The sequence below is a fragment of the Symphalangus syndactylus genome, chromosome 23, assembly GCF_028878055.3.
Source record: "Symphalangus syndactylus isolate Jambi chromosome 23, NHGRI_mSymSyn1-v2.1_pri, whole genome shotgun sequence".
NCBI classification, from domain to species: Eukaryota; Metazoa; Chordata; class Mammalia; order Primates; family Hylobatidae; genus Symphalangus; species Symphalangus syndactylus.
This window is the reverse complement of record NC_072445.2, coordinates 42,845,836-42,871,251: the sequence shown is the minus strand read 5'-3', so window position 1 is coordinate 42,871,251 and position 25,416 is coordinate 42,845,836. Positions and strand designations below refer to the sequence as shown.

Below are 25,416 nucleotides of genomic sequence, written 5' to 3'. Positions count from 1 at the left end.
GAATCTGGCAGGGCAGTGTGAAGTGGCAGGGCACATTTACCCTTCCACAGGATGTGACATGGCTGATACTGGACCACACCAGCTTGAGATTTTCGCCAAAGGGGGTTGTGGCATATTGGTGATAGACATGCTGTTACATGTGCGAGTTTCCATTTTTAGAACAAACTATACCACATTATACACATGGATTGACACCTTGCTCTTTTCGATTAACACATCCTGGAGATGTTTTATATCAATACATATGAATCTTTCTTTCTTTTAGATAACCTTGTAGTATTCCATTATATGAAAGCACCATATTTTGTTGGATGGTTAAGATGTTTTTCTGTATTTTGCTATCACAGAGCACTATATTGAAAGCCTCTGTGGATATGTGACAGTATATCTGTAGCATATTCATCTAAAAATAGATGAATATTAGGCCAAAAACAATCCTTTTGGTCATCTAGAAATGCTAACTTCAAAATAGAATTATTGAAACAAAGGGAAAATATCAGGTGCTTCCTATGTATTAGGCACTATGGCTGGTACTGGGGATAAACCAAGAAACAAGTTAGACTTGCTCCTTGCCATCACAGAATTTTACATTTTACTGGGGGAGACAGACTTACAAAAGCCAACAGACAAAAATTACAAATTACAGTATGATGTGAAGAAAGTAACGGGCTAGAGACAGAATTGGGGGGATCTTTTTTGATATAGTGGTCAAGGAAAGTCTAAGAGTGCCAGATTTAAGCTCTGTGTGCTTTTAATTTAATAGATATTGCAACACCACCTTCTATGTTTACACACTCACCAACATCACCACCAATATTGTATTTTCAAACCTTTTGATATTTCCCAATCTAAGGTGAAAATGGCATTTTATTTTTATTTATTATTAAGAGTAAGATAGAACATCTTTTCATAGATGTATTTTTTTTTTTTTTTTTTGAGACGGAGTCTCGCTCTGTCGCCCAGGCTGGAGTGCAGTGGCGCAATCTCGGCTCACTGCAAGCTCCGCCTCCCGGGTTCACGCCATTCTCCTGCCTCAGCCTCTCCGAGTAGCTGGGACTACAGGCGCCCGTCACCACGCCCGGCTAATTTTTGTTTTGTATTTTTAGTAGAGACGGGGTTTCACCGTGGTCTCGATCTCCTGACCTCGTGATCCGCCCGCCTCGGCCTCCCAAAGTGCTGGGATTACAAGCGTGAGCCACCGCGCCCGGCCTTCATAGATGTATTTACGAGTCTTTTGAAATTCTTTTGTGTGTATGTGAACTGCTCCCCTGATAACCTTTGTCCATTCTTCTATAGCGTTGTTGGTGTTTTTTTCTTAACTGATCATAAAAACTCTTTAATAAATTAGATCTTTATCAAATATCTTGCAAATATATCTCCATGTTATTTACCTTTGACTTGTTTTTCTGGGAGACACTTGACTATAATGCCCTTTAAAGCCTAAAAAGATTTTCTAAGAGTAGCCAAACAAATATCTTTATCTTTCTCACTTAGGAGATGCAGCTGAGAAACTGACTTCTAAGTAAGCCAAGGTAAGATCGGTGAGCTTCTTTCCCAGAAAGATAAAATACACACCATGCAACAAATAGTATATCTAATGCCTACAGTGGAATACTCATGATAGCTTTTTTGCTGTGGTTATGCTTAACTTGCCATTTAATGTTGCTATTAGAGAGGGACTTGGCCAATAAATCTGCCTTAAAAGAGATTTCAAGAGTTGGAATTTGACTGCAGATCACTGTTGTCTCAGGGGAGCTAATAAAAAGGGTTACAACTTTTCCTTTGAAGTAGTTTTGCCCAGAGTATGTAGCTATGGATTGTGAAATAGAAGAAAAACAGTATAACGAAAATTTTGTATTATGTTTACATTTCAAGAAACCATCAGAATCACTTTATTATTTCACTCTGCTCAAGCAGGAAGTTGAACAGATCAAATAACTTGTCTTAGCCAGTAGAGTTACACTGAGTTTTATTCAGTGCTGAGAAACAGCCTAAGAAAGCAAACTAGTGAGGCTGTGCTAATTTTCAATTGATACATTTTATGAAATAGCATTAATGTTCTCACAGACCATTATTATATGACTTTGTGGAATTATCAAAAGTAGTGTTTCACAAAATATAAAAATCTCCCACTGGCATAAGGGGTCTAATGTGTATTTCATGTTTGTTTTAAAGTTCTGTAGCACAAGGGAAGGTGTTTCTTAACCTAGCCACCAGCAATTTAGGGAGTAAGAAATTATAGATTTAGCAAAATTGCTCATTTTATTCTTAGCCTAACCAATTCAGCTAGATTTTAATCTGAATTTATGGGCGATATGTCTAAGATTTCACCATCAAATATAAGGGAGGTTTTTTGGTATATTTGAGATGTATTTATTTTTGCCTTATAAAAGAATCATCCATCTATTTTTTATTAGGAGTTTCTGCTTTTAGTCAGAAATACATGTTGAGTTTTATGAAATGACATTGTAGCATTTGTGGAGATTATATGATTTTTCTGTATCAGCCTACTCATATGGGTGACTTAAAGTTATAGATTTCCTAATATTAAGCTATAAATTTGTTAGATTCATTTGTAGGCTTTGATTGTTTAAAACAATCACTGGACAAATAATTTATTTAAAAACTCAGAGTAATGAATGAGACCTTGCTGTATACGTAGAAGCAGAGAGAAGAGCAGGAAGCATCATTACCAGAAGATAAGAACTGCAAATCTTATGCTGCAGCATGGTGGCATGACTCGTAATGCAATAGCATCTCTACTGATAATATGGAAAAGAAAGTTCTTATCTCGAATATCCTATGAATGAACCTGGCAGAAACGCGATCACTATAGTTTACAAAAATAAGGATAATCCTGGAAAATGAAAACCTCAAGTTTGAAAATTGATTTGTATTTTAGTATTTTGTCTCTCCTAGTGATAAGTGTTTTGAGTTATTCTCACCTTATCTACCCCTACCCCTCCCAAAAGATACAGACTGTTTAAATGAAAAATGCACACCTTGAAAATTTAAAAAAACTCTTCTTTGTCTAGCTACTTTAAAGGTTTTGATTTTCATGGGATATCCAATGCCATGCCAATAATCTCAGCCTTGATAATAAAAGTGACAGATTTAAGAAACTAGTCATGGTAGGGAATTTTAGAGGGGGAGTAAATAGGATATAGTATTTACTTTCTATTTAAATTAAATTTTCTTTATGTTTATCCCTTATGTAATTTTTGAAAAAGTCCTTTTCTAGATATTAAAAAATAAGATATATGAGTTTTCCCTTCAAGAAAGAATATTGACTTCTAATTAGTAACACATTTATATTGACTAGATTTGTGATTTGTTGGCCTAATGAAAAGTTTTAAAGTAAACATATTTAATTTTTACTTTAAAAATATGCTTTCAAAGATACATTCAGACACCTAAGAAGAAAAGATAACTGCTTGTGATAATGAAACTGGTTGTTTTTTCTTTTCTGTTATGGTAATTTCAATGCTTGAAACACTGAATAAATTACATGTCAGTACAATGTTTTGTATATTTAATGATATTTCAAAGCTTCTGTCAACTGATCAGTTAAACAGAAAAGTTTGTTCAGATTTTTTGAAGGGGTTTTTTTCTTTCTTCCAACTTTTGTTTTAGGTTCAGTGGGTACATGTGCAGGTATGTTACATGAATAAAGTGCATACTGCTGGGGTTTGGTGTACAAATGATTTTGTCACCAAGGTTGTAGCATAGTACCTTATAGGTAACTTTTCAATCTTCACCTTCCTCTCACCCTCCACCCTCAAGAAGTCCTTGTGTCTGTTGTTCCCGTTTGTGTTCATGTCTACTCAATGTTTAGCACCCACTTATAAGTAAGAACATGCAGTATTTGGTTTTCTGTTCCTGTGTTAATTGGCTTAGGATAAATGGCCTCCAGCTGCATCCATGTTGCTGCAAAGGACATGATCTCATTCATTTGGCTGCATGATATTCCATGGTGTATGTACCACATTTTCTTTTTCCAGTCCACCATTGATGGGCATCTAGGTTGATTCCATGTCTCTGCTATTGTGAAAAGTGCCGTGATGAACATACACATGCATGGGTCTTTATGGTAGAACAGTACATTCCTCTGGGTATATACCCAATAATGGAATTGCTCGGTCGAATGAGAGCTCTGTTTTAAGTTCTTTAGGAAATTTCCAAATTGCTTTCCACAGTGGCAGAACTAATCTACATTCCCACCAGCAATGTATAAGCATTCAAAGAGTTTATCTTGTTCAAAAACTATAAAAACCCAGTTTGTGATACTGTGGGCAAGAGAGAGACTATTTCTGTTCTCTGTTGTAGAATTTATTTTGATAAAGTGATATCTGTTGCTTTTATTCCCCCTGGAACTTACATTGATTGCAAAGTGTTGTTGACTTATTTTTTCTCACAGTAATAGCCCTAATTTCTTATTACCTTAAACCTTTCAATCCAAACATATGTCCATTGTTTAGTTTAATTTTCGAAATACTTTGACAATTATTTTTGCCATTGTGTTTGATGAATTTTTAAATTGGGAAAAAATGGCGAAGTATGTGTGTTTTATTTATGTGAGCAAAGTGAAAATGTTGGCTATTTGTAATAACACTCAAAGGAGCTGGCCTGTTTTTACATGAATAAAATAAACATCCGCTTTAAAATGAGAAAACAAAAACAAAAACAAAACAAAAAAAACCAACAATCTCAGCTCACAACGAAATGACCCTCCCAGCCATCCTCAGCAGGCGGTACCCATGTTAGTCTCCTTCTGCATGCCTAAGCGGCGGCACCATCGAGCCACGGTCCTCCAGCGTTCCTAGAGCGGAGAAGAAAGCGCTCCGAAGAGCTAGAGCTGACACTCGGCGATGAGCTAAGACGGTGTTTCAGAGCGTTTGGTTCCTCTAAGGCCCGTTGGCCAGGTGAGCTGGGCCCCGGGCTGGGGCGGAACTGCGGCCTAGGGGCCTAGGGAGCTGCTACTTCCCGGCGGGTGCCTAGAACCTTCCCTCTACCGAGGGGGCGGGGTCTGTAGCGGAGGTGTCGGCCCTGGGACCTATGAGAGTGATGAAGCTGTGGATCTAGTTAACGGAGTACAACCTTCTGCTGCATATTTTTCATCCATTCAGCGCAATTTTAAGTAGACATTAACAGTAGGCGTCACCGAGAAGGTAATATTTGAGCAGAAATCTGAAGGAGGTAGGTGGAAAGACCTAAGTGGCTTTTGCGGGCAGGAAGTTTCTAGGTAGAGGCAATAGCAAGTGCAAAGGTCTTAAAGCAGGAGCTTGCTTGGCATATTTGAGGAATAACGGGAAGACTGGAGTGGTTGGAGCAGTGAACAAAGGCGACCTTTGTAGGGAATGATGTCAGAGAGATTGGGGTATGGAGAGGAAGAGTGTAGAGTAAATGAGAACTGTATCGTGTAAGGAATTTTGTCTTTTTCTGGTGTGTGTTTTTGGAGGATTTTGAGCAGAAGAAAACATGATCTGACTTACGTTTTAAAGCATCTTTACTTGGAGACTCATGATGATAATAGATTGTAAGTGGGCAAGAATGGAATCAAGAAAACTTAAAAGTTAAGAGTAATTTTTTAAAATTCCAGGTAATTCAGGTGGGAGATAAGTAATTCAGGTGGCTCAAGATATTGACCCAGTGGTCAGATTATGATCTGCTTTGAAAATAGAGACAATAATATTTGCTACTGGGTCAGATGTAGGGTGTGACAGTAAGAAGGCAAATATAAATCCAAGGTTTTGGGCCTGTGGGTGCAAGAGATACTGGAGGAAAGATCTGAGGTTTAGCTTTGGTACCTTGTGTAAGTTCTTCAACTCTCCCCGTCTCAATTTCCTTCTCTGCACGATGAAATTAGGAATAGTGTCTTCTTTATAGGGTTGTGTGAGGGTTAAATAATTAATATATGTGAAACATGTAGTATAGTTGTCCTGGCTCATTGTTTTATTATGCTGAGACATGAAGTGTGAGTGGGCATTAACAAGAAGAAAATTGGAGGGTTGGAGGGTGGTCCAAGCAGAAGGAATAAGCTGTGGAAGGGCCAAGGAGCAAGAAGGAGTATTGCAAATTTGAGGAAATAAAGTACTTCATTAGATCAAAAAACAATTTAAACCATATTAAATGTTTTGAACTTGATCCTAAGGGTAATAATCAGCCATTATATGTAACAGGCATAGCAGGGACATAATAATATTTCATATCCTCCTTAGAATGATCACTGTTTGCGTGTGGAAAATAGATTGGTGACAGTCTGTCACAGTAGTCTGAGTAGAAGACGATGGCAAAGGGGATGAGAAGTGGGTTGATTTGAGAGATATTTAAGCAATAGAATCAATAGAACTTGATTGATCAGATACATGAGATATGAAAGGATGAAGGAATGGTCAGTGTTCTGGCTCAAATAGCTGGGTAGATGGAGCTCCTCCCAAAACAGTTTATCAAATTATTTATTATATATTGTGTTTGATATATTTAATCACATTATAGAAATGAACTCACCACTAATTCATCATCATACCCAGCTAGGCACGGTGGCTCATGCCTGTAATCCCAGCACTTTGGGAGGCTGAGGACGGTGGATCACTTGAGGTCAGGAATTCAAGACCAGCTTTGTCAACATGGTGAAACACTGTCTCTGCTAAAAATACAAAAATTAGCTGGGTGTCATGGCAGGCATTTGTAATTCCAGCTACTCGGGAGGCTGAGGGAGGAGAATCACTTGAACCCGGGAGGCAGAGGTTGCAGTGAGCCAAGATTGAGCCGCTGTACTCCAGCCTGGGCAACAGAGGCAGACTCCATTTCAAAGAAAAAAAAGAAAAAAAAAAACACATCATACCCTATATATACGTATCAACATCATACCACGTTTGTTTATATACCAATACTGATACAGATACCAGTATATATATATATGTATGTGGCATAGATATATTTATATACTGATATCAGTATAGATATCTCTATAGATATAATAATATGAATACAGGTATATATACATAAACAATAATACGAATTATGTATATATATACATATGCCTGTATTTGTGTCATTATTTGTATAACTAGGGTATCTATATCGGTAAAGATAGGTAGAGATCTAGAAAGAGATTTACTATAGGGAATTAGCATAGGTCATTATGGAGGCTGGCAAGTCTCAGTATCTTCAGAGTGAGTTTTCAAGCTGAAGACCCAGGAGAGCAAATGGTTTAGTTCCAGCTCAAGCCCAAAGGCCTGAGAACCAGGAGAGCTGATGGTGTAGTTCCTGTCTGAAGGCCATAGGCTTGAGATTCAGTAAGAGCTGTTTTATTTCCAAGTCTGATGCCAAGAAAAAAGCTGATGATTCAGTTTGAAGCATTTTAGACAGGAAGAATTCTCTTACTCAGGGATGAGTCAGCCTTTTTGTTCTAGTCAGACTTTTAACTGCTTGGATGAGGCCCACCAACATTATGGAGGGCAATCTGTTTTAGTATACAGTCTACCAATTTAAATGTTAATCTCATTCCAAAAACACCCTCACAGAAACATCCAGAATAATGTTCGACCAAATATCTGAGCACCCTGTGGCCCAGTTAAGTTGACACATAAAATTAACCATTACAATACCAATCTTTTATTTTCAGGCTAATAATCATCGCTTTTTTTTGAGACAGAGTCTCACTCTGTCGCCCAGGCTGGAGTGCAGTGGTGTGATCTCAACTCACTGCAACCTCCACCTCCCGGGTTCAAGTGATTCTCCTGCCGTAGCCTCCCGAGTAGCTAGGACTATAGGCATGTGCCACCACGCCTGGCTAATTTTTTGTATTTTTAGTAGACACGGGGTTTCACTGATAATCATCACTTTCTTGGACCTTTTTACTTATATTAAGAATACTAGGAATTGGCTTTTTAAAGTTTAAGTTCATTTTGACCAAGAAAAATAATTATTAGCTGGGAAGTGTTAACTATGTACACATTCAGCAATATATAACTGCAAACTGTTTGGAGGCTAAGCCACTGATTAAGTGAGCCTTCTCCCGTTCTCCCACTTACCGCATGCACATTGATTCAAAGGCATGTGTCAGCAGCTGACAGATGGTATTTCACTGATCTACAGGGATACTTAAGCATAGTCAAAATCAAGAATGCTAAATCACCACGTACCAAGGGCCTGCCCCAAAGGATGATAGGGAATTGTCTGAGTTCATTTTTGACATGTTGGATTTGAGAGGCTTCTGTAGGGTATCCTGGTCCCAAATAGCCAGAAGGAAATTCAAGTCTGACACTTGATATATCTGACCTGAAGAATAAGGAAATCATCAGCATAAGGAAAGTAATTGAAGTCGCAAACATACTTATACTCTACATTAGCCCTTTCTAGTTTCTGCCCTATCTTTCTTGTTCCATTCAATGTATTACTTTTTTGAAATTTGTCATTTATGCTCACTCTCCATTTTCTCATTTCCTGTGGCAGGTTAGCTATTCTTACTACCAAAATTACCTTCACAGAGGTCACTAATGACATCTTTGTTTTTGAATCAAGTGTCTATGCCAGGTCTTAGATTAATTCACCATCTTATAGCATTTCACACTCTTGAACACTGTGTTCATATCATTTCCCTTATAAATCAGTGAATTCCTTCTGTTCTTTAGAATTATCTCATTTACCTCAAAACTTCTGTGAATTAGGTATTATCTTCACTTTACAAATGAGTAAACTGAGTCCAAAAGGATAAGTAACTTGCCCCAGGTCACAACATGTAAGTGACAGGGCTGGATTGGAACCCAGGCCTGTCTAAGGCCCAGGGTCTTTCCACCATTCCACATTTACAGAAATAGACCTCCTTGACCTTCTGGATACTATTGTCTTTTTTCTCCTCCTAATTTTCCAGTTCCATCTCACTTCTGTTTCTTACGTGTAGATGTTTCCCAGGATTCCGGCTCCATATAACATTTTCCCAGCCATAACTACTACACTGAACATCCAGCAGCTTTATGCTGTCTTTTTCTTTGTCTGAAAAAACTTTATTTCCTTGTCTTTCACTTGTCTTTTTTCTTTTCTTTTTCTTTCTTTCTTTCATTCTTTTTCTCTTTTCTTCCTTTTTAAATATAGGTCTTGCTATGGTTGCCCAGGCTGAACTCAGACTCCTGGGCTCAAGCAGTTCTCCCTCCTCAGCCTCCCGAGTAGCTGGGATTACAGGCATGTGCCACCATGCCCAGTGTCACTATGTTGCCCAGGCTGGACTCAAACTCCTGGGCTTAAGCAGTCTTCCCACCTCAGCCTCCCAAAGTGCTGAGATGACAAGTGTGAGCCACAATGCCTAGCCTCAGTTATTTTGAGGGCTACAAAATGGTGATTTTTCAAATCTATTATTCCTTCTACATTAGATGGTATTCTGTAAGATAGTTTTTTCCTTCTGTGTGTATGTTTAGAAATGGTTGTTTCAGAGAGAAAAAATGGATAATAGGAAACTTATAAACCCAAGAAAATGTTATTGTTCTTGTTAGCAGTACTATTACTGTTTCTGTCATTCTTGTTACTATATTTTTAGGAGTGTCTCTGAAGATACAGTCCAAAGAAAGTTCTCCAAAATAAGGAGAGCAGTCTGAAGCTGGGGATGGCGACAGCATTGGTGAGTGCCCATTCCCTGGCTTCCCTGAATCTGAAGAAGGAGGGGCTTCGGGTAGTGAGGGAGGATCACTACTCTACTTGGGAACAGGGATTCAAGCTGCAAGGAAACAGTAAAGGCCTTGGACAGGAGTCATTGTGCAAACAATTCAGGCAGTTGCGTTATGAAGAGACCACAGGACCTCGAGAAGCAGTAAGTCGGCTGCGGGAGTTCTGTCAACAGTGGCTACAGCCCAAGACCCATACCAAGGAGCAGATCCTGGAGCTGGTGGTGCTGGAGCAGTTTCTGATCATCCTGCCTAAGGAGCTCCAGGCCTGGGTACAGGAGCATCACCCAGAGAGCGGGGAGGACGTGGTTGTTGTTCTGGAGGATTTGCAGCTGGATCTTGGAGAAACAGGACAACAGGTGGTAAGGGTCAGATGTGCTCTTTTTCAGGAATGCAGGAATTGAGATCTCTGGCCAGACAGGTGGACATGGGCTCATCAGCGGAAGGAGAATTACTAAGCTTTGATTCAGTTTTTTTCCAGTCTAGCTGTTAATTTCTATAGGTCTTACCTCAACCTTACCTGGCCCTTGCTGGGAGAAAACTGAATGTGCACCAGATTCCCCATCTTCTTTTCTTTGCCCCTCTGGGGTTTCTCTTTGTTCTCTTTTTTAACATCTAGGTGTTTTACTGAACAGCAGTTTCCTAAACCCACATATATCTAATTATGCCTCCATATACCTAATTGTCCCTAGGACCCAGACCAGGCAAAGAAACAAAAAATGCTTGTGGAGGAGATGGCCCCTCTGAGAGGAGTACAGGAACAGCAGGTTCGGCCTGAGTGTGAAGTTACAAAGCCTGAGAAAGAGAAGGGTAAGAATTGGATTGCATCTTCTGTGTGTGAGATGTGATGGACTGTGCCTCTGAACTCTGAGGTTGTGCTTAGCACCCTTGTATTTTGTTTTTTGCTTTTGTTTTGAGTCAGGTTTACTGAAGCATAATTTACATGTAGTAAAATTCACTCTTTTTAGATGTACAGGTCAATGAGTTTTCACAAATGCGAAATAATTATGGTCTAATCAGGACCACTATCAAGAGATAAGAGATGTCTATCACCCCAAATATTTTAGTTGAACAAAATAGCAAGGAAAGGGTACAAAGGGAACCTGGACCTTCACCTTGCTCTTCTTCCTCTTACTGTAGGGGTGAATAAAAAAAGCAGTGCTAGGCCAGCTACTTGGGAAGCTAAGGGAGAAGGATCGCTTGAGCCCAGTTCAAGGCTGCAGTGAGCAATGATCGTGCCACTGCACTTCAGTCTGGGCAACATCTCTTAAAAAAGCAAGTAGTGGCCAGGCATGGTGGCTCATGCCTGTAAACCCAGCACTTTGGGAGGCCAAGGCGGGTAGATTATGAGGTCAGGAGTTCAAGACCAGACTGGCCAAGATGGTGAAACACTGTCTCTACTAAAAATACAAAAATTAGCCAGGTGTGGTGGCGGGTGCCTGTAATCCCAGCTACTCGGGAGGCTGAGGCAGAGAATTGCTTGAACCCAGGACAAAAAAAAAAAAAAACAAGTAGTGATAGTTTCTTAATCAAGGCAAAGAAAGCCACATGCTTTGTTACTCATTTTTTAAAATTTCCTTCAAATTATTGTAAATGGCCACTATCTTTCATTTCTAAATGTCACCTGGATTTTTTTTTTTTTTTTGGTTCTATATTTTCTTTTTTGTTGTTGTTTTTCTATTGAGACAGGTTCTTGCTCTGTCTTCAGGCTGGAGTACAATGGTGCAGTCATAGCTCACTACAGCCTTGACCTTCCAGGCTCAAGTGATCCTTCCAGCCCAGCCTCCCGAGTAGCTGGGACTACAGGTGTGTGTGCCACCACACCTGGCTTTTTATTATTATTATTTGTAGAGACAGGGTCTCCCTATGTTGCCCTGGCTGGTCTCGAACTCCAGGTCTTAAGCATTTCTCCCATTTGGGCCTCTCACAGTGCTGACATTATAGGTGCAAGCCACCTCGCCCAGCCTCCTTTATTTTCTTTGTCACTGAAATTCTCCTTCCTAATTTTTGCTCCTTACATTTTTTCATTTCTTCTTTTTTTTTTTTCTGTCATAGAACTAATTACATTATATTGTAGTTTCTAGTCTGCTTCTCTTTTTCTCTTGCCAGACTAAAAGGGAAGGGATTTTGTTTTGTTTTCTGAGTCAGCTACAGTCTGGCCTAGTGTAGACCCTCAATAAATGTCTGTTTGATGAATGGCTGGTTTTATATCTAAAATCATGCTTTACATGCTAGCTATTCTTCTGTTCAATTTCCAAGTCAGCTTCAAAGTTACCTTTCTTCTGGGAGCATCCTGAATAAAGTAGCTGAAAGAAAGGGGCCTACCTTTTCTCAATAGCCTTGCAGAAATGAATTAGCCTTGCAGAAATGATTACCATGTAATCAGTGATGGGTGTATAGTTTAAATACAAAAAGTAAATGTGGCTGCCGTAATCCCACTACTTTGGGAAGCCAAAGTGGGAGGATTGCTTGAAGCCAGATGTTTGAGACCAGCCTGGGCAACATAGTGAAACCCTGTCCTCTACAAAAAATAAATAAATAGCTAGGCGTGGTGGCATGCAGCTGTAGTTCTAGCCACTTGGGAGGCTGAGGCAAGAGGATTGCTTGAGCCCAGGAGATCAAGGCTGCAGTGAGCTATGCCATTGCACCACTGTACTCCAGCCTTGGCAACAGAGCAAGACCATGTCTCAAAAAAAGTGAATGTAATGTCAGTAGACTCTTGAAAATGTCCCTTACCCTCTGGATCTGTTAAAAATGTTATTTTGTATTCAAAGTTCAGGTTGTTTTTTGGTTTCATCCTCTCTTGCTTTTTTAAAGTTGTATATGTGATTATGTCATTACTGGAAGAGTCTTATTCCTTTCCCTTAATCTCTCACTCCTGCCCCCTGCCCCTGTGTAGGATTGAATACTTCATTCTGTTGTAGAGGGTCTTTGTACACAGTACATTATTATATTATTTAATTTCTTCACTCCCCACCTGTGACCTTCCTTTCTCTGATGTCTCCTTACTAATCCCTTCACTTTTACTTTTCCTTTCAGCTGTCATCCACTCTCTCCTTTTTAATTATCTGCTGAATTAACTTGCTCACACTGATTAACCCTCTTTTGTTTGTTATTAGTGCTGCTTAGAGTCTCTTCTATTTTCTCCATCCAGCTTTCCTTTTACTCTCTCATTCTGACTTTGCATCCCCAGTCATGCTCCTAGCCTTTAAAGAGTTATCCTTAGCTACAAGAAAAACTGGTAAATAAAAATATAAAACGAAACAAACAAAAAAAAACTTCACATTCTTCTCACCCGTCTGCTTGTGTATCTGAGCTTAAGTTTTCTCTATTTTCATTTAATTTCACCCTTAGGACACAGGCCATTTATTTAGTAAACATTTGTTTGATGTCTGTTATGTACCAGGCTCTGTGCTAGAGAAAACAAAGTCTGCTCTGCATGTGCTTACAGTCTCTTGGGGCATTGTGCATCAGGGGTGCAGGGAGAGAGATAGACATGAATAAATTATCACAGCGTTGAGATAAAAGCTCTGTTGAACCACACAGGAGAGCAGTTACTGCTGTCCAAGGAGATTAGGAAAGGCGAAGGCATTTTTGTGAACTTCATGTTATTGTCAAAGTCTTATAGTACATTATTCTTTCTTTATTGATGAGGACACAGAGCCCAGATAATTTACCTCACTTTTTTAAGATTACACAGTTAGTGATAAAATTGGCACCACATCTACATTTCTTCATTTTCAGTTAAAATGCTGTCCCTTTCTTATGGGCCCTGGGGGCCTCAATTAACCTAGCTTTTTTTATTTTCCATGTGACAAGTTATCTTCAAGACTGTACAGCCATGCCCTTTAAGACAGTTTGTTTGCTTGCTTGCTAGGTTCTCTGTGTGTGGTATCCCATGATAAAATTTAAACTTTAAAATAAGTCACCTCCCACCAGAATTCCCCATCTTTCCCCAAAGGCAGTCACAGTTAACAATGTCTTGTGTACCATTCTGTAACTATTTTATACAATCACAAGCATCCACAGTGTTTTTACTTTGCACACATGGCTTCATTAAATTTTTTTTTTTTTAGTTGCAGATTCCTTTCCCCAAGCATCAAAAGACAAGTAATTGGTGGTATATATTTAATATTGCAGGTGAGGAGACAAGGATTGAGAATGGGAAGCTTGTTGTAGTAACAGACTCTTGTGGAAGAGTAGAGTCATCTGGGAAAATATCTGAACCCATGGAGGCTCATAATGAGGGCTCTAACTTGGAAAGGCAGCAGGCCAAGCCCAAAGAGAAGACTGAGTATAAATGCTCAGAACGTGGGCAGGGATTCATCCAGCACTTGGACCTGATTGAACATGCGAGTACACACACGGGAAAGAAACTCTGCGAGTCTGATGTGTGTCAGAGTTCCAGTCTTACAGGACATAAGAAAGTCCTCTCTAGAAAGAAAGGTCATCAGTGTCATGAGTGTGGGAAAGCCTTTCAGAGGAGTTCACACCTCGTCAGACATCAGAAAATTCATCTTGGTGAGAAGCCTTATCAGTGCAATGAGTGTGGCAAAGTCTTTAGCCAGAATGCAGGCCTTTTGGAGCATCTCAGAATTCATACTGGAGAGAAACCTTATCTATGTATCCATTGTGGAAAAAATTTTAGGCGCAGCTCTCACCTTAATCGACACCAGAGAATTCACAGTCAGGAGGAGCCCTGTGAGTGCAAGGAGTGTGGAAAAACCTTTAGTCAGGCCTTACTCCTCACCCACCATCAGAGAATCCATAGTCACTCCAAAAGCCATCAATGTAACGAGTGTGGAAAAGCTTTCAGTTTGACCTCAGACCTTATTCGACACCACAGAATTCATACTGGAGAAAAACCTTTCAAGTGTAACATATGCCAGAAAGCCTTCCGACTAAACTCACACCTTGCTCAGCATGTAAGAATCCACAATGAAGAAAAACCCTATCAGTGTAGTGAATGTGGAGAAGCCTTCAGGCAAAGGTCAGGTCTTTTTCAACATCAGAGGTATCACCACAAAGACAAACTGGCTTGATGAGGTGTTCTCTCCTTGTAGAACATCAGAGAGGGCACACTGACTAGCAAACAGCACTTTAAGAAAAGTCACCATAGCCCACTGTGGCATCAGAAAATTCTTGGGGGCTGAGTTGGAGGCTCCCTGCCTCTATTCCCTCTCCTTTGCTTTCCTTGAAGTCAGCTTTGGACCACAATAATTTCACTCTAGATGATACGCTAGGATCAAAGTTAAACAGCATTCTTCACTGCAGGACATCTCAGAGCATTTAACATAACTGCATGATTATATACTCTAAGCAATAGAGAGCTTCATGACTAAGGGTTTTGAAGTCAGCAGTGAATCAAGTGCCCACAGATTTGCAGACTTAAGCAGAACAAGGGAAGATTGATATTTTTGCGTATGCTATAGCAACTTACTCCTATGAAATAAAACTGATGATGTTTGGAAGTATACTACTCTCAAAGGTGTCTTAAAGTACAGGTTAATGGTGAACATTTTCCCCCAGTGGCTTCACCTCATTCCTCCCACTGGCTTTACCCCTTCCTTCCCCAGTGGAAGCATTTTCAAAAGCAAAGATAATTTTCGCTGGTGAACTTTAGAACTTGCCTTCAGGGTTAGCTTCATGTAATTTTACCATTTCCCATCCCCATTCCCCACCACATTATGTCAAGATTCAAGTTATAAATCAATGTTTTACTTAGACTTTGAAAGAGATTTCATGAGTAATTTGAATGAACCTTGCTGAATTAATCTGTATAGCAACCGTCTGACTTGATAACTCCAGTGCCAGTATAGTGGCTGCTGCATAGACACTATTCAGTAAATGCCTGATGAAAGAAATTGGACTTTTTCCCTTTAATATTGATGATGCAATTTTGAAATGTTGCTTGTTCTGGAATACTTCGGAAGTTAATAAAGTCAGCTTGGAGAGGAGATCATGATCTTTATATTGTGAATACCAGAATGTCACAGATGAAGAATATTAAAATTAGGGGCGTCCACTCCAAAACATATCACCAGAGTGACAAATACCACTTACTTATTGTTAGTAGCTGCAGAGGGTATTCCTGTCAGGAGAAGACTTCTCGGTCTTCCAATGTGAAAAGATCAGTGAACCCTCATGTAGTGATTGGGACTAGATTCAGCTGCATATAATTAAAAAAAAAAAAAGCATGAATGACTTCATACAAGTTTATTTTTCTCTCTAATAGAAAAGGGCTGGAGATAATTAGTCCATCCTTGATGGCTGCTGAAGCTCCAGTTATCACATGCAAAATGTGGACAAAAGGCAGAGGAACAAAAAGAGGCTCATCCCAGTTCAGTCACCTCCTTTTGAGCAGCCTCTCCAAAAATCACTTAGTAAGTATGTCATAGGCAAAACCTAGGCAAAGAAGGCTGGAAAATGTGTCTTATTCTGGGTTGCAGAGTGCCCAGCTGAAAATTAGGCTTCCATTACTAAGGATAAAGGGGAGAGTTAAGCTGATCAAAAGCAACAATCAATACAATTTCTTGGAGGGAAAACAAATCTGTCATAGAAGCAGCTGTAGCTTTTTTTTTTTTTTTTTCATGCGGAGTTTCATTCTTGTTGTCCAGGCTGGAGTGCAATAATGCGATCTCAGCTCACTGCAACCTTCCCCTCCTGGGTTGAAGCAATTCCCCTGCCTCAGCCTCCCACGTAGCTGAGATTACAGGCATGTGCCACCACGCCCAGCTAATTTTGTATTTTTAGTAGAGACGGGGCTTCACCATGTTGGTCAGGCTGTTCTTGAACCCCTGACCTCAGGTGATCCACCCACCTCAGCCTCCCAAAGTGCTGGGATTACACGCGTGAGCCACAGCGCCCAGCCTTCAGCTATAACTTTTTGAGACACTAAAAGATTTCATGTAAAATCAGTTGCATTGTGTTGCTTAGGAAGCCAGAAAGCTATGTATATTTTATTCTGCCTTTATGAGTAAAATTAAGTTGATGTCCGGAATTTTCCCCCAAGTATTTTGAGGACTATGTTAAGATCGGTATCTAAACATTTAGCACCATCTCATAGTTTAAATCTATTTGATTCTGTTCAGTTTAAGAAAGTACATAGAATATATTATTATTATGAAAATGAAAAGATTCAAAGTGTGAAGTACTTTCCCTCACAATTGTCTGGAAGACGTATATTGGCTTTCTCCATGATGATTTTATAGAACAGGTGTAAACATTCTAAATATATTGACACCTTAAACAACTTACTTCTTCCTTATAGATCCAAAGGAAATGGTGTTCTCGTTATTTCCCTTTGGTCAGACCCTTATCCACCTGGGCATAAATGTCAACTAGAGGTATATTTAATTAATAATGTCTTCTTACTACGTAATTCTTAAAAGTTATAGAAACATTTAACAAAGGGCAAATGTCATAACAAATCTCAAGGTTTTGCTTGCAGTGGAAGACACCCTGAAAGGTAAATTAAAAATCCCTATTCAGAGGACAGGAACCCAGGAGGGATGTATTGCAGCAATATTTTCTACTGATCAGGCATTTCTGTTTGAGTAGTATCTTGTAATATCCAAATATACAGTGAAGTGGGAAGTCACTGTTTCTCCATTTCCCACTCACTCACTTGTTTAAAAAACTGATAAAGTTACTAAGTAGTTTGCTATTAAAAGTAGTATGGGAAAATAGGAAAGGGGAAAAATAACCCTAATAGTCTGTATTAATATCTTCATAAATTCTTATTAAATTATGTCTGATAGAAGTTCATATCCATTGTTTTAAAAAACTTGAAAAATGTAAAGAAAACAAATCATCTTGTTCATGGTACAAATATAACCTCTTAATGTAGATTTGTAGATAACTGGTCTTTTTCACACATAAACAATTGACTTTTCTCACTGGACTTTATGTCATGAACAATTTTTATCTGTACCAGACAGGATAGTCAGTTTACCTATCCTCACATCCTGTTCTAATCCACTCCTGCCATAATTCTGAGTGTGCAGCCTGCCATGTGACCTGTCCCCCACCACTGATGATTGGATCAAGAAGGGACCCTCAAGCCAGGCTTTAGATGCCCATAAAAATTTGACATTGGGTCACAGATTTTGATTGGTGTTTATTAGGTATTTGAACCCAAAAGTAATACAGAGTTGGAGGCCAGGTGCAGTAGCTCATTCCTGTAATCCCAACACATTGGGAGGCCAAGATGGGAGGATCACTCGAACCCAGGAGTTCGAGACCAGCCTGGGCAACATGACGAAACCCCATCTCTACAAAAAATTAAAAAATTAGCTAGGTTGGTGGTGCACACCTGTGGTCCCAGCTACTTGGGAGACAGAGATGGGGGGCTTATTCAAGTGCAGGAGATCAAGGCTGCAGTGAACCATGATTGCACCACTGCAGTCTAGCCTGGGCAACAGAACAGGACTCTGTCTAAAATATACATAGAAAAAGAGAGAGAGGACACAAGCGCACACTGGAACAATTTTTGTGGCCAGATGAAAACCAAATAGAAACCGAGAAACAAAAAATGAAGCGGACTCCTGAAGTGGGAATCCCATGAGGGCTCCGAGAGAATCAAGTGGGGCAACTTCAGCCCTCAGCCTCTGCAATCCATATATACCCTGGTCTTGGGAGTCCATAGAATACTGTTTCCTTCTAATAAAGGTTTCAAACAAATCCCTGCAGATTTATTAAAAGTCTTCATAGAAGATAATTTTCCATATAAGCTGTGCAATATTCTATGGTATATGTCCCCAGTGTTAATCATTTACGTCATTTACAGTTTGATCACCATAAACAATTTTTCAGTGAACATCCTTGTATATACAACTTTGCATACTTACAAAATTTTTTTCTTTGTTCAGTTCCCATAATGAGAATCAATGAGGCAGAAGGTAGGCATATTTTCTAAGGCTTTTGATGCATTTTCCAGAATGCCCTCCAGAAAAGTTACACTAATTTGTACACCCTGTTAGCAGCCTGTGATAATGCCCAATTTTCTATACCCACATAAACTCTGGGAATTCTTCTTTTGAAAATTTGACAGTCTGATGTGTACAAAATGGATTGCTTTTTTTTAATAGGCCATTTTTTAGAGCAGTTTTAAGTTCTCAGCAAAATTGAGAGGAAGATACAAAGATTTCTCATATACCCACTGCTCCCATTCATGTATAGCCTCCTCTATTATCGACATCCCCTCCCAGGGTGACATTTGTTACAATTGATGAACCTACATTGACATATTATCACCCAAAGACCATGGTTTACATTAGTGTTCACTCTTGGTATTGTTCATTTTATGGGTCTGGACAAATACATAATATCTTGTCCACCATTACAGTTTAACTGCCCTAAAAATCCACTGTGCCTTACCTATTATTCATCCCTCCCTTTTTCCAGCCCCTAGCAACCACTGACCTTTCTACAGTCTTTATAGTTTTGCCTTTTCCAGGATGTCATGTATACAGGTTGAGTACACCTAATCTGAAAATCCAAAATCCAAAATGCATTAAAATGTGAAACTTCAGCACCAACATGATGCCACAAGTGAAAAATTTCACACCTGACCTCATGTGACAGGTCATAGACAAAATGCAGTCAAGACTTTGTTTCGGCTGGGCACAGTGGCTCAAGCCTGTAATCCCAGCACTTTGGGAGGCCAAGGCAGGTGGATCACCTGAGGTCAGGCATTTGAGACCAGCCTGGCCAACATGGCGAAACCCCGTCTTTGCTAAAATATAAAAATTAGCCGGGTGTGGTGGCATGCACCTGTAGTCCCAGCTACTTGGGAGGCTGAGGCACAAGAATCGCTTGAACCCAGGAGGCGGAGGTTGCAGTGAGCCAACATTGTGCCACTGCACTCCAGTCTGGGCAACAGAGCAAGACTCAATCTCAAAAAAAGAGACTTTGTTTCACGCACAAAATTATTTAAACTGTATAAAATTAGCTCTATGTGAGTAAGGTATATATGAAACAAATTTCATGTTTAGACTTGGGCCTCATCCCTAAGATATTTCATTATGTATATATTCCAAAATCTGAAATTGGAAGCACTTCTGGCCCCAAGCATTTCAGATAAGGGACACTCAACTTGTAGTTGAAATCATACAGTAACACCAGTTGAAATCATCCAAGCTTTCAGATTGGATTCTTTCACTTTGTAATATGCATTTAAATTTTCTCCATGTCTTTTCATGGCTTGATAGCTCATTTCTTTTTTCTTTTTTTTTTTTTTTTTTGACATAAGGTCTCACTGTTGCCCAGGCTGGAGTGCTATGGTACGATCTTGGCTCACTACAACCTTTGCCTCCTGGGTTTAAGCAATTCTCCAGCCTCAGCCTTCTGAGTAGCTGGGACCACAGGCGCACACCACCACGCCCGGCTAATTTTTTGTATTTTTATTAGAGATGGGGTTTTGCTGTGTTGCCCAGGCTAGTCTCCAGCTCCTGAGCTCAAAGCCATCCACCCCCCTTAGCCTCCCAAAGTGCTGGGATTACAGGCTTGAGCCACCGTGCCTGGCCAGCTTATTTTTAGCACTGTATAATATTCCATTGTCTGCATATACCACAGCAAAAGAAATATCTGTTAAAGGACTGTTATCCAAAATACAGAAAGAACTCTTAAAACTCAGAAATAAGGAAAGAACCCAATTCAAACATGAGCCAAAGACATTGACAGACACCTCATTAGAGAAGATATACAGATGGAAAATAAGCATATGAAAAGATGCTCCACACCATATCCCATCAGGGAAATTGCAAATTAAAACAACCGTGAGATGCCACTACACATCTATTAGAATGACCAAAATCCAGAACACTGACACATCAAATTCTGGTATGGATGTGGAGCAACAGGAGCTCTCATTCATTGCTGGTGGGAATGCAAAATGATACAGCCACTTTGGATGACAGTTTGGTAGTTTCGTACAAAATTAAACATAGTCTTACCATATGATCCAGCAATCGCCCTCCTTAGTGTTTACCCAAAGGAGCTGAAAACCAGTGTCTACACAGAAATTTGCACACAGGTGTTTTATAACAGCTTTATTCATAATTGCCAAAACTCAGTAGGTAAATGAATAAATAATGGGTCTGTTTTTAAAAGAGTGTTTTATATTTTTACTATTGAACATCTTTTCACATGTTAATTTGTCACTTACCTTGTTTTGTGTATAGTAATGTTCATATCCTTTACTAATTTTTCTACTAAAGTCTCCTTTTACTCTTAAACAGAAGTGCCCTTAAAAATAAAATAGGGAACTTGCATTTCAACATTTTAAATGCACATGTCCTTTGGCTGATCAGTTCTAGTATGTGGCATTTATTCTAGAAATATATTCTTAAAAGAACGTAAAGGTATTAAATGGTGTTCCCTCTAGCATTGCTTTTAAAGAAAAAATATAACCTAAGTATGCATCAATAGGATAGTTAAGTAAATTATGGAACACCCATACAATATTACTTAGCTGTTAAAGAATAAGCTGATCTGTGAAGATCTCCAAGCTGTCTTAACCGAAAAGAGCTAAGGTGCAAAATTACATTATGATACCATAAGTGTTTTAAAATGTGTAAATACTTATTCACTAAACAAAATGTTCATTAAGTGCTACTGTGTGGCAGGTAGTGTCCTAGATAAACATGAACAAAATACAATAGTTAGCTCTAAAGAGGGGACACTGTTCGTTTTATGGTCCTTTTGCAACTTGACTTTTTTATTGTACATATATTATGTATACTTAAAATAATTTGTACAGCTTACTATAATGGTCTTTTTATTGATCTGTCTCTCCTACCAGCCAGTGATGACCCCGAAGGCAGACATTCTGTTGGTTTTTAATCGAAATGATGTACATAAATTTGGGTCGTGCTTGCACCGTCCGAATGGGCCTGGGGTCCGGCGTGGGAGAGCGACCTGGGCGGGGCCGGAGGTGGCAGCGGGGGTCCTCCCGGTTAACCAGAGAGACGAGCGGCCGTGTTCCTAGAGAGGCAGGGAACCCGCCAGACTCCGCCACTCGGCTGCGGGCGCGGCCGGGGCGGGGGGTAGCTTTTGTGGCGGCCCAGCTGCGGGAGGCGCCGGCAACGCCCGCCAACCCCGCCAGCCCAGCGGCCCGGGCTCTGGGGAAACCGGCGCTCCCGACAGGGGAGCACCGGGCGTCTGCGCTCCCTCGGGAGCTTTTCACGAGGTCAGCTACGTCTTTGTTGTGCGCGTTCCTGAACTTTTGGTCCGTTAACCAACAATTAGACACGCAGGTATTCAGTGCCTGGCGCGGTGCTAGATGCTGGGTGTAATCTTAGAGAAATACATTCAGGGGAGCGCCTGAGGGTGCTGGCTGCTGGCATCTCAGGTGCTTTACGTGCATTCGTGAAGAAGCCCGTCAGTATTTGTTGAATACCAGGTACGTGCCGGGCATGTAGAGTCTATGCAGAGATAAACTCCTGTCCTCAAGAACCCGGGAGGGGATGGGGTGGGGGATCTGTAATACGAGATGGAGATGAGAGTTAGGTGCAGTTTTCCATGGGAACACCCCATCTCTACCTGTGTGGCTTACTTTTCCTGTCTATATGTTAGGGTTAGGGGTGGCCAGGGAAGGTTTTACAATAGCACATTTGCTCTGGGCCTTGGGAATTTACCCTTAGAAGGGCAGTCCTGACTGTATAGAGTGGGTGGAAAAAAATTGAGTACTTAGCATGGCAGTGACATAAGGAATTTGGGAAGACCATGGCTTTCTTGAAAGCAGGAACCAAGGCTTTTATTCCAGAGTTAGCGTTATGCCTGGAAAATAATGAGATGCTCCACAAATGTTTATTGAGTGACAAGTCAGCAAAACCCAGTAAAGATTAGATCCTGGGGAATTTGAATTTACTTCAACGAGTTTAATGAAAACTTTTGTGTGTGTTTATGTGTGTGTTGAATATCGTCACAATTGTGCTTCAGGGAATATTAATCCAGTGACCATAGAAGCGGGGAGTTGGGCAGGAATGCCATAACAGAACATTGTTGTAACAGTGAATGAAAATGACAGTAAAATAATAAGAAGGAAAGAATGGCTGCAAGAGGCGTTTTTAAGAATTGACATGACTCACTGATTGTATATAGAGGCTGTTTAAAAGACTGAATGCATGGAAGATGATGGTGATGCTAGTAGAAATGGAGAAATACAGAGTGAATGCAGCTTTGAGGGACTCTGATCTCAGTTTGAGATCTGTTGAAATTATAGTGCAGGAGAGGCCCACAGCTGCTGGCGTTTCAAGATGTGGGTTTGGAGTGCAAAAAGCAAGCTGGAGCCAAAGATTTGAGTCTTCTTGGAACAGAGATATATTGAAAGTGTGACTAAGGAGATCACAAAGGAAAAAACGAGAAGAGGGAATAAAAGAACTTGATGCATGTCTACTGTTTCAGTTATGTATTGCTGCATCAAAAATAAAACTAAACTTAGTGGCTGAAAACAAGCTCAGCTTATTGTTCCTCAGGATTATGCGGGTTGACTAGGCAGTTCTACTAGTCTCACCTGTAGTTACTAATAGCGCTGCATTCAGCTGGTGAATTATTTGAGCACTAGGCCTGGCTGGGCTTTAGCTTGGGCATTTTGGTTCTCATCCACATGACCTCTGTATAGCTAGCTTGGGCTTCCTCACAGCATGGCAGTCTTATGGCAGTGAGCCAAGAGCTACAGCAGCACTCTCTCTTACAATGTCATTTCTTCTGTATTCCATTGGTCAAAGCAAGTCATAGGCCAGAACAGATTCAAGGGAAGGAAAAATAGACTCCACCCCTTGATGAGAACTGTTAGGTAACATGGGGTACCTTAAAATGGCGCCGTACCTTAAGATGGGGCCGGTTCCGGGTTCTTCTCCCCTCCTTGACCGGGCACTGTCTGAACCTGCCAAAGGAGGGCCAATCAGAAAGAAGCATCTCCCCCCTTCCCTTGGGCCCGCCCCACGTAGGCCCAAGGGATATAAAACCCAGCACACCAGCAGCTCTCTCTCTCTCTTCTCTTCTCTTCTCTCTCTCCCCCGTGCGACCTGACCTCTACCTCTCCAATAAAGATCTCTTGGCTGCCACCGGTGTCGTCTCTGACCAGCCTGTCGCCCTTCAAGAACAGTGGCAAAATCACCTACATTTAAAATGGAATATTCAATGAGAGTTACACAGATATAGATGACCTTTGAGACTGTATTATTTGTCCATGAAGGCAGCCATCTGCCTCCTTAATGGGTAAAATTATCCCTTCTCCCCAGCTGAAGTGCAAGCTACTCAAGCTTTCTTATTGCTAACCCTTCTTCCCTCATGTCATACATCCATTACCTCTGGACTCAGGCCCTTTAGTACTAGTTCAAAATATACTTCTGATTCACTTCACTGATAATAGAAGCAAGCAGGCTCAGCTTTTGAGCATTACCTACAGTGGGGACAAAAATGTAAGTAGGTTACATACAGTTTGGAAGCTCTTATAATTTGCATGTTGCTGATCAATTCTTATGCCTCAGATCTCTATTTCTGAATATAGACCCCAAGCTAAGTGAAGCTTTAGCCTCTAAGCTCAACATGTATGAAGCTTTGCCAGGCCCTGCTCCTGAAAATGAAGATGGCCTTGTGAAAGTGAAGGAGGAAGATCCCACCTGGGAGCAGGTGTGCAACTCACAGGAGGGCAGCTCCCACACTCAGGAGATTTGCCGCCTGCGCTTTCGGCACTTCTGCTACCAGGAGGCTCACGGACCCCGGGAAGCTCTAGCCCAACTCCGAGAACTTTGTCATCAATGGCTGAGACCAGAGATGCACACCAAGGAACAGATAATGGAACTACTGGTGCTGGAGCAGTTCCTGACCATCCTGCCCAAGGAGCTCCAGCCCTGTGTGAAGACATATCCTCTGGAGAGTGGAGAGGAGGCAGTGACAGTGCTGGAGAATCTAGAGACAGGAAGTGGAGACACAGGACAACAGGTGGGAAGAGAATGTATGTGGTGATGTGGGAGAAGAAAAGGGGGACATGTGTCGGCTTATTTTTAACTTTTTATTTTGAAATAACTTCTAATTTATAGAAGTATTAGAAGAATAGAGAATTCCTGTAAACTCTTCATCCAAATTTGCCAGTTGTTAACATTTGTTTCATGAAGTCCCATTGTTGTGTACACACTCGTGCAAGGAAGTGCATTCCCCCCATACACACACATACATACACATATACAGTATTTTTTTTCCCTCAAACTATTTGAGAGTTAGTTGCAAACATTATATCCCTTTACCTCACTGTTGCCCAGGCTGGAGTGCAGTGGTACGATCATAGCATCATTGCAGCCTTGAACTGCAATGGTGGAAGGCTCAAGCAATCCTCCCACCTCTGGCTCCTGAGTTGATGGGACTACAGGTGCATGCCACCATGCCTGGCTAATTTATTTTTAATTTTTTGTAGAGGGGGTGGTGTCTCACTGTATTGCCCAGGCTGATCTTGAACTGCTGGCCTCAAGTGATCATGCTGCCTTGGCCTCCCAAAGTGTTGGGATTACAGGCATGAGCCACTGCACCCAGCCATTCGGTGTGTATTTCTGAAGAGTGAGGATATTCTTTTGTATAACCAGAATACAAAAATCAAGTTTAGGGAAATTAAAATTATGATACTATCATCTAACCTTAGTCCTTATTCATATTTTGCCATGTTATCCTAATAATGTTCTTTATGATAATTTTCGTCTGATTCAGGATACAAGCCAGCATCACATATTGCACTTAATTGCCGTATCTCTAGTCTGTG

The 25,416-nt window shown here is 40.5% G+C and overlaps 2 protein-coding genes across 10 annotated transcripts in view; both read left to right on the top strand.

Moving 5' to 3' along the window:
* The first annotated feature begins 4,644 nt into the window (after positions 1–4,644).
* On the top strand, positions 4,645–15,616 carry ZSCAN26 (zinc finger and SCAN domain containing 26). 6 transcript variants are annotated; one of them, XM_055263974.2, is made up of 4 exons: positions 4,645–4,922; positions 9,536–10,018; positions 10,352–10,469; positions 13,800–15,616. In XM_055263974.2, exons 2-4 carry the CDS (start codon positions 9,602–9,604, stop codon positions 14,699–14,701), a joined length of 1,437 nt encoding a protein of 478 aa, XP_055119949.1. In that variant the 5' UTR covers positions 4,645–4,922; positions 9,536–9,601; the 3' UTR covers positions 14,702–15,616. The 6 variants fall into 6 exon arrangements, with proteins under 6 accessions (XP_055119949.1, XP_055119945.1, XP_055119946.1 ...); XM_055263970.2 differs by having other exon boundaries at positions 9,536–10,021; XM_055263971.2 differs by having other exon boundaries at positions 4,903–5,196; positions 9,536–10,021.
* PGBD1 (piggyBac transposable element derived 1) overlaps positions 10,366–25,416 on the top strand; it is a 34,336-nt gene continuing 19,285 nt past the window's right edge. The window contains exons 1-3 of one of the 4 annotated variants that reach the window (XM_063633259.1): positions 10,366–10,469; positions 15,895–16,042; positions 24,175–24,608. In XM_063633259.1, coding sequence (XP_063489329.1) covers positions 15,952–16,042; positions 24,175–24,608 — 525 coding nt within the window. In that variant the 5' untranslated portion in view covers positions 10,366–10,469; positions 15,895–15,951. The other 3 variants (XM_055263953.2, XM_055263950.2, XM_055263954.2) reach the window with 3 other exon arrangements.

Bases quoted from the DNA above. Each gene is read 5' to 3' on its own strand.
- ZSCAN26 (XM_055263970.2), top strand. From the start codon at position 9,602: ATGGCGACAGCATTGGTGAGTGCCCATTCCCTGGCTTCCCTGAATCTG. The intron at 10,022-10,351 runs GTAAGGGTCAGA...AATTGTCCCTAG, and splicing joins GAGAAACAGGACAACAGGTG to GACCCAGACCAGGCAAAGAA. The intron at 10,470-13,799 runs GTAAGAATTGGA...TTAATATTGCAG, and splicing joins AAAGCCTGAGAAAGAGAAGG to GTGAGGAGACAAGGATTGAG.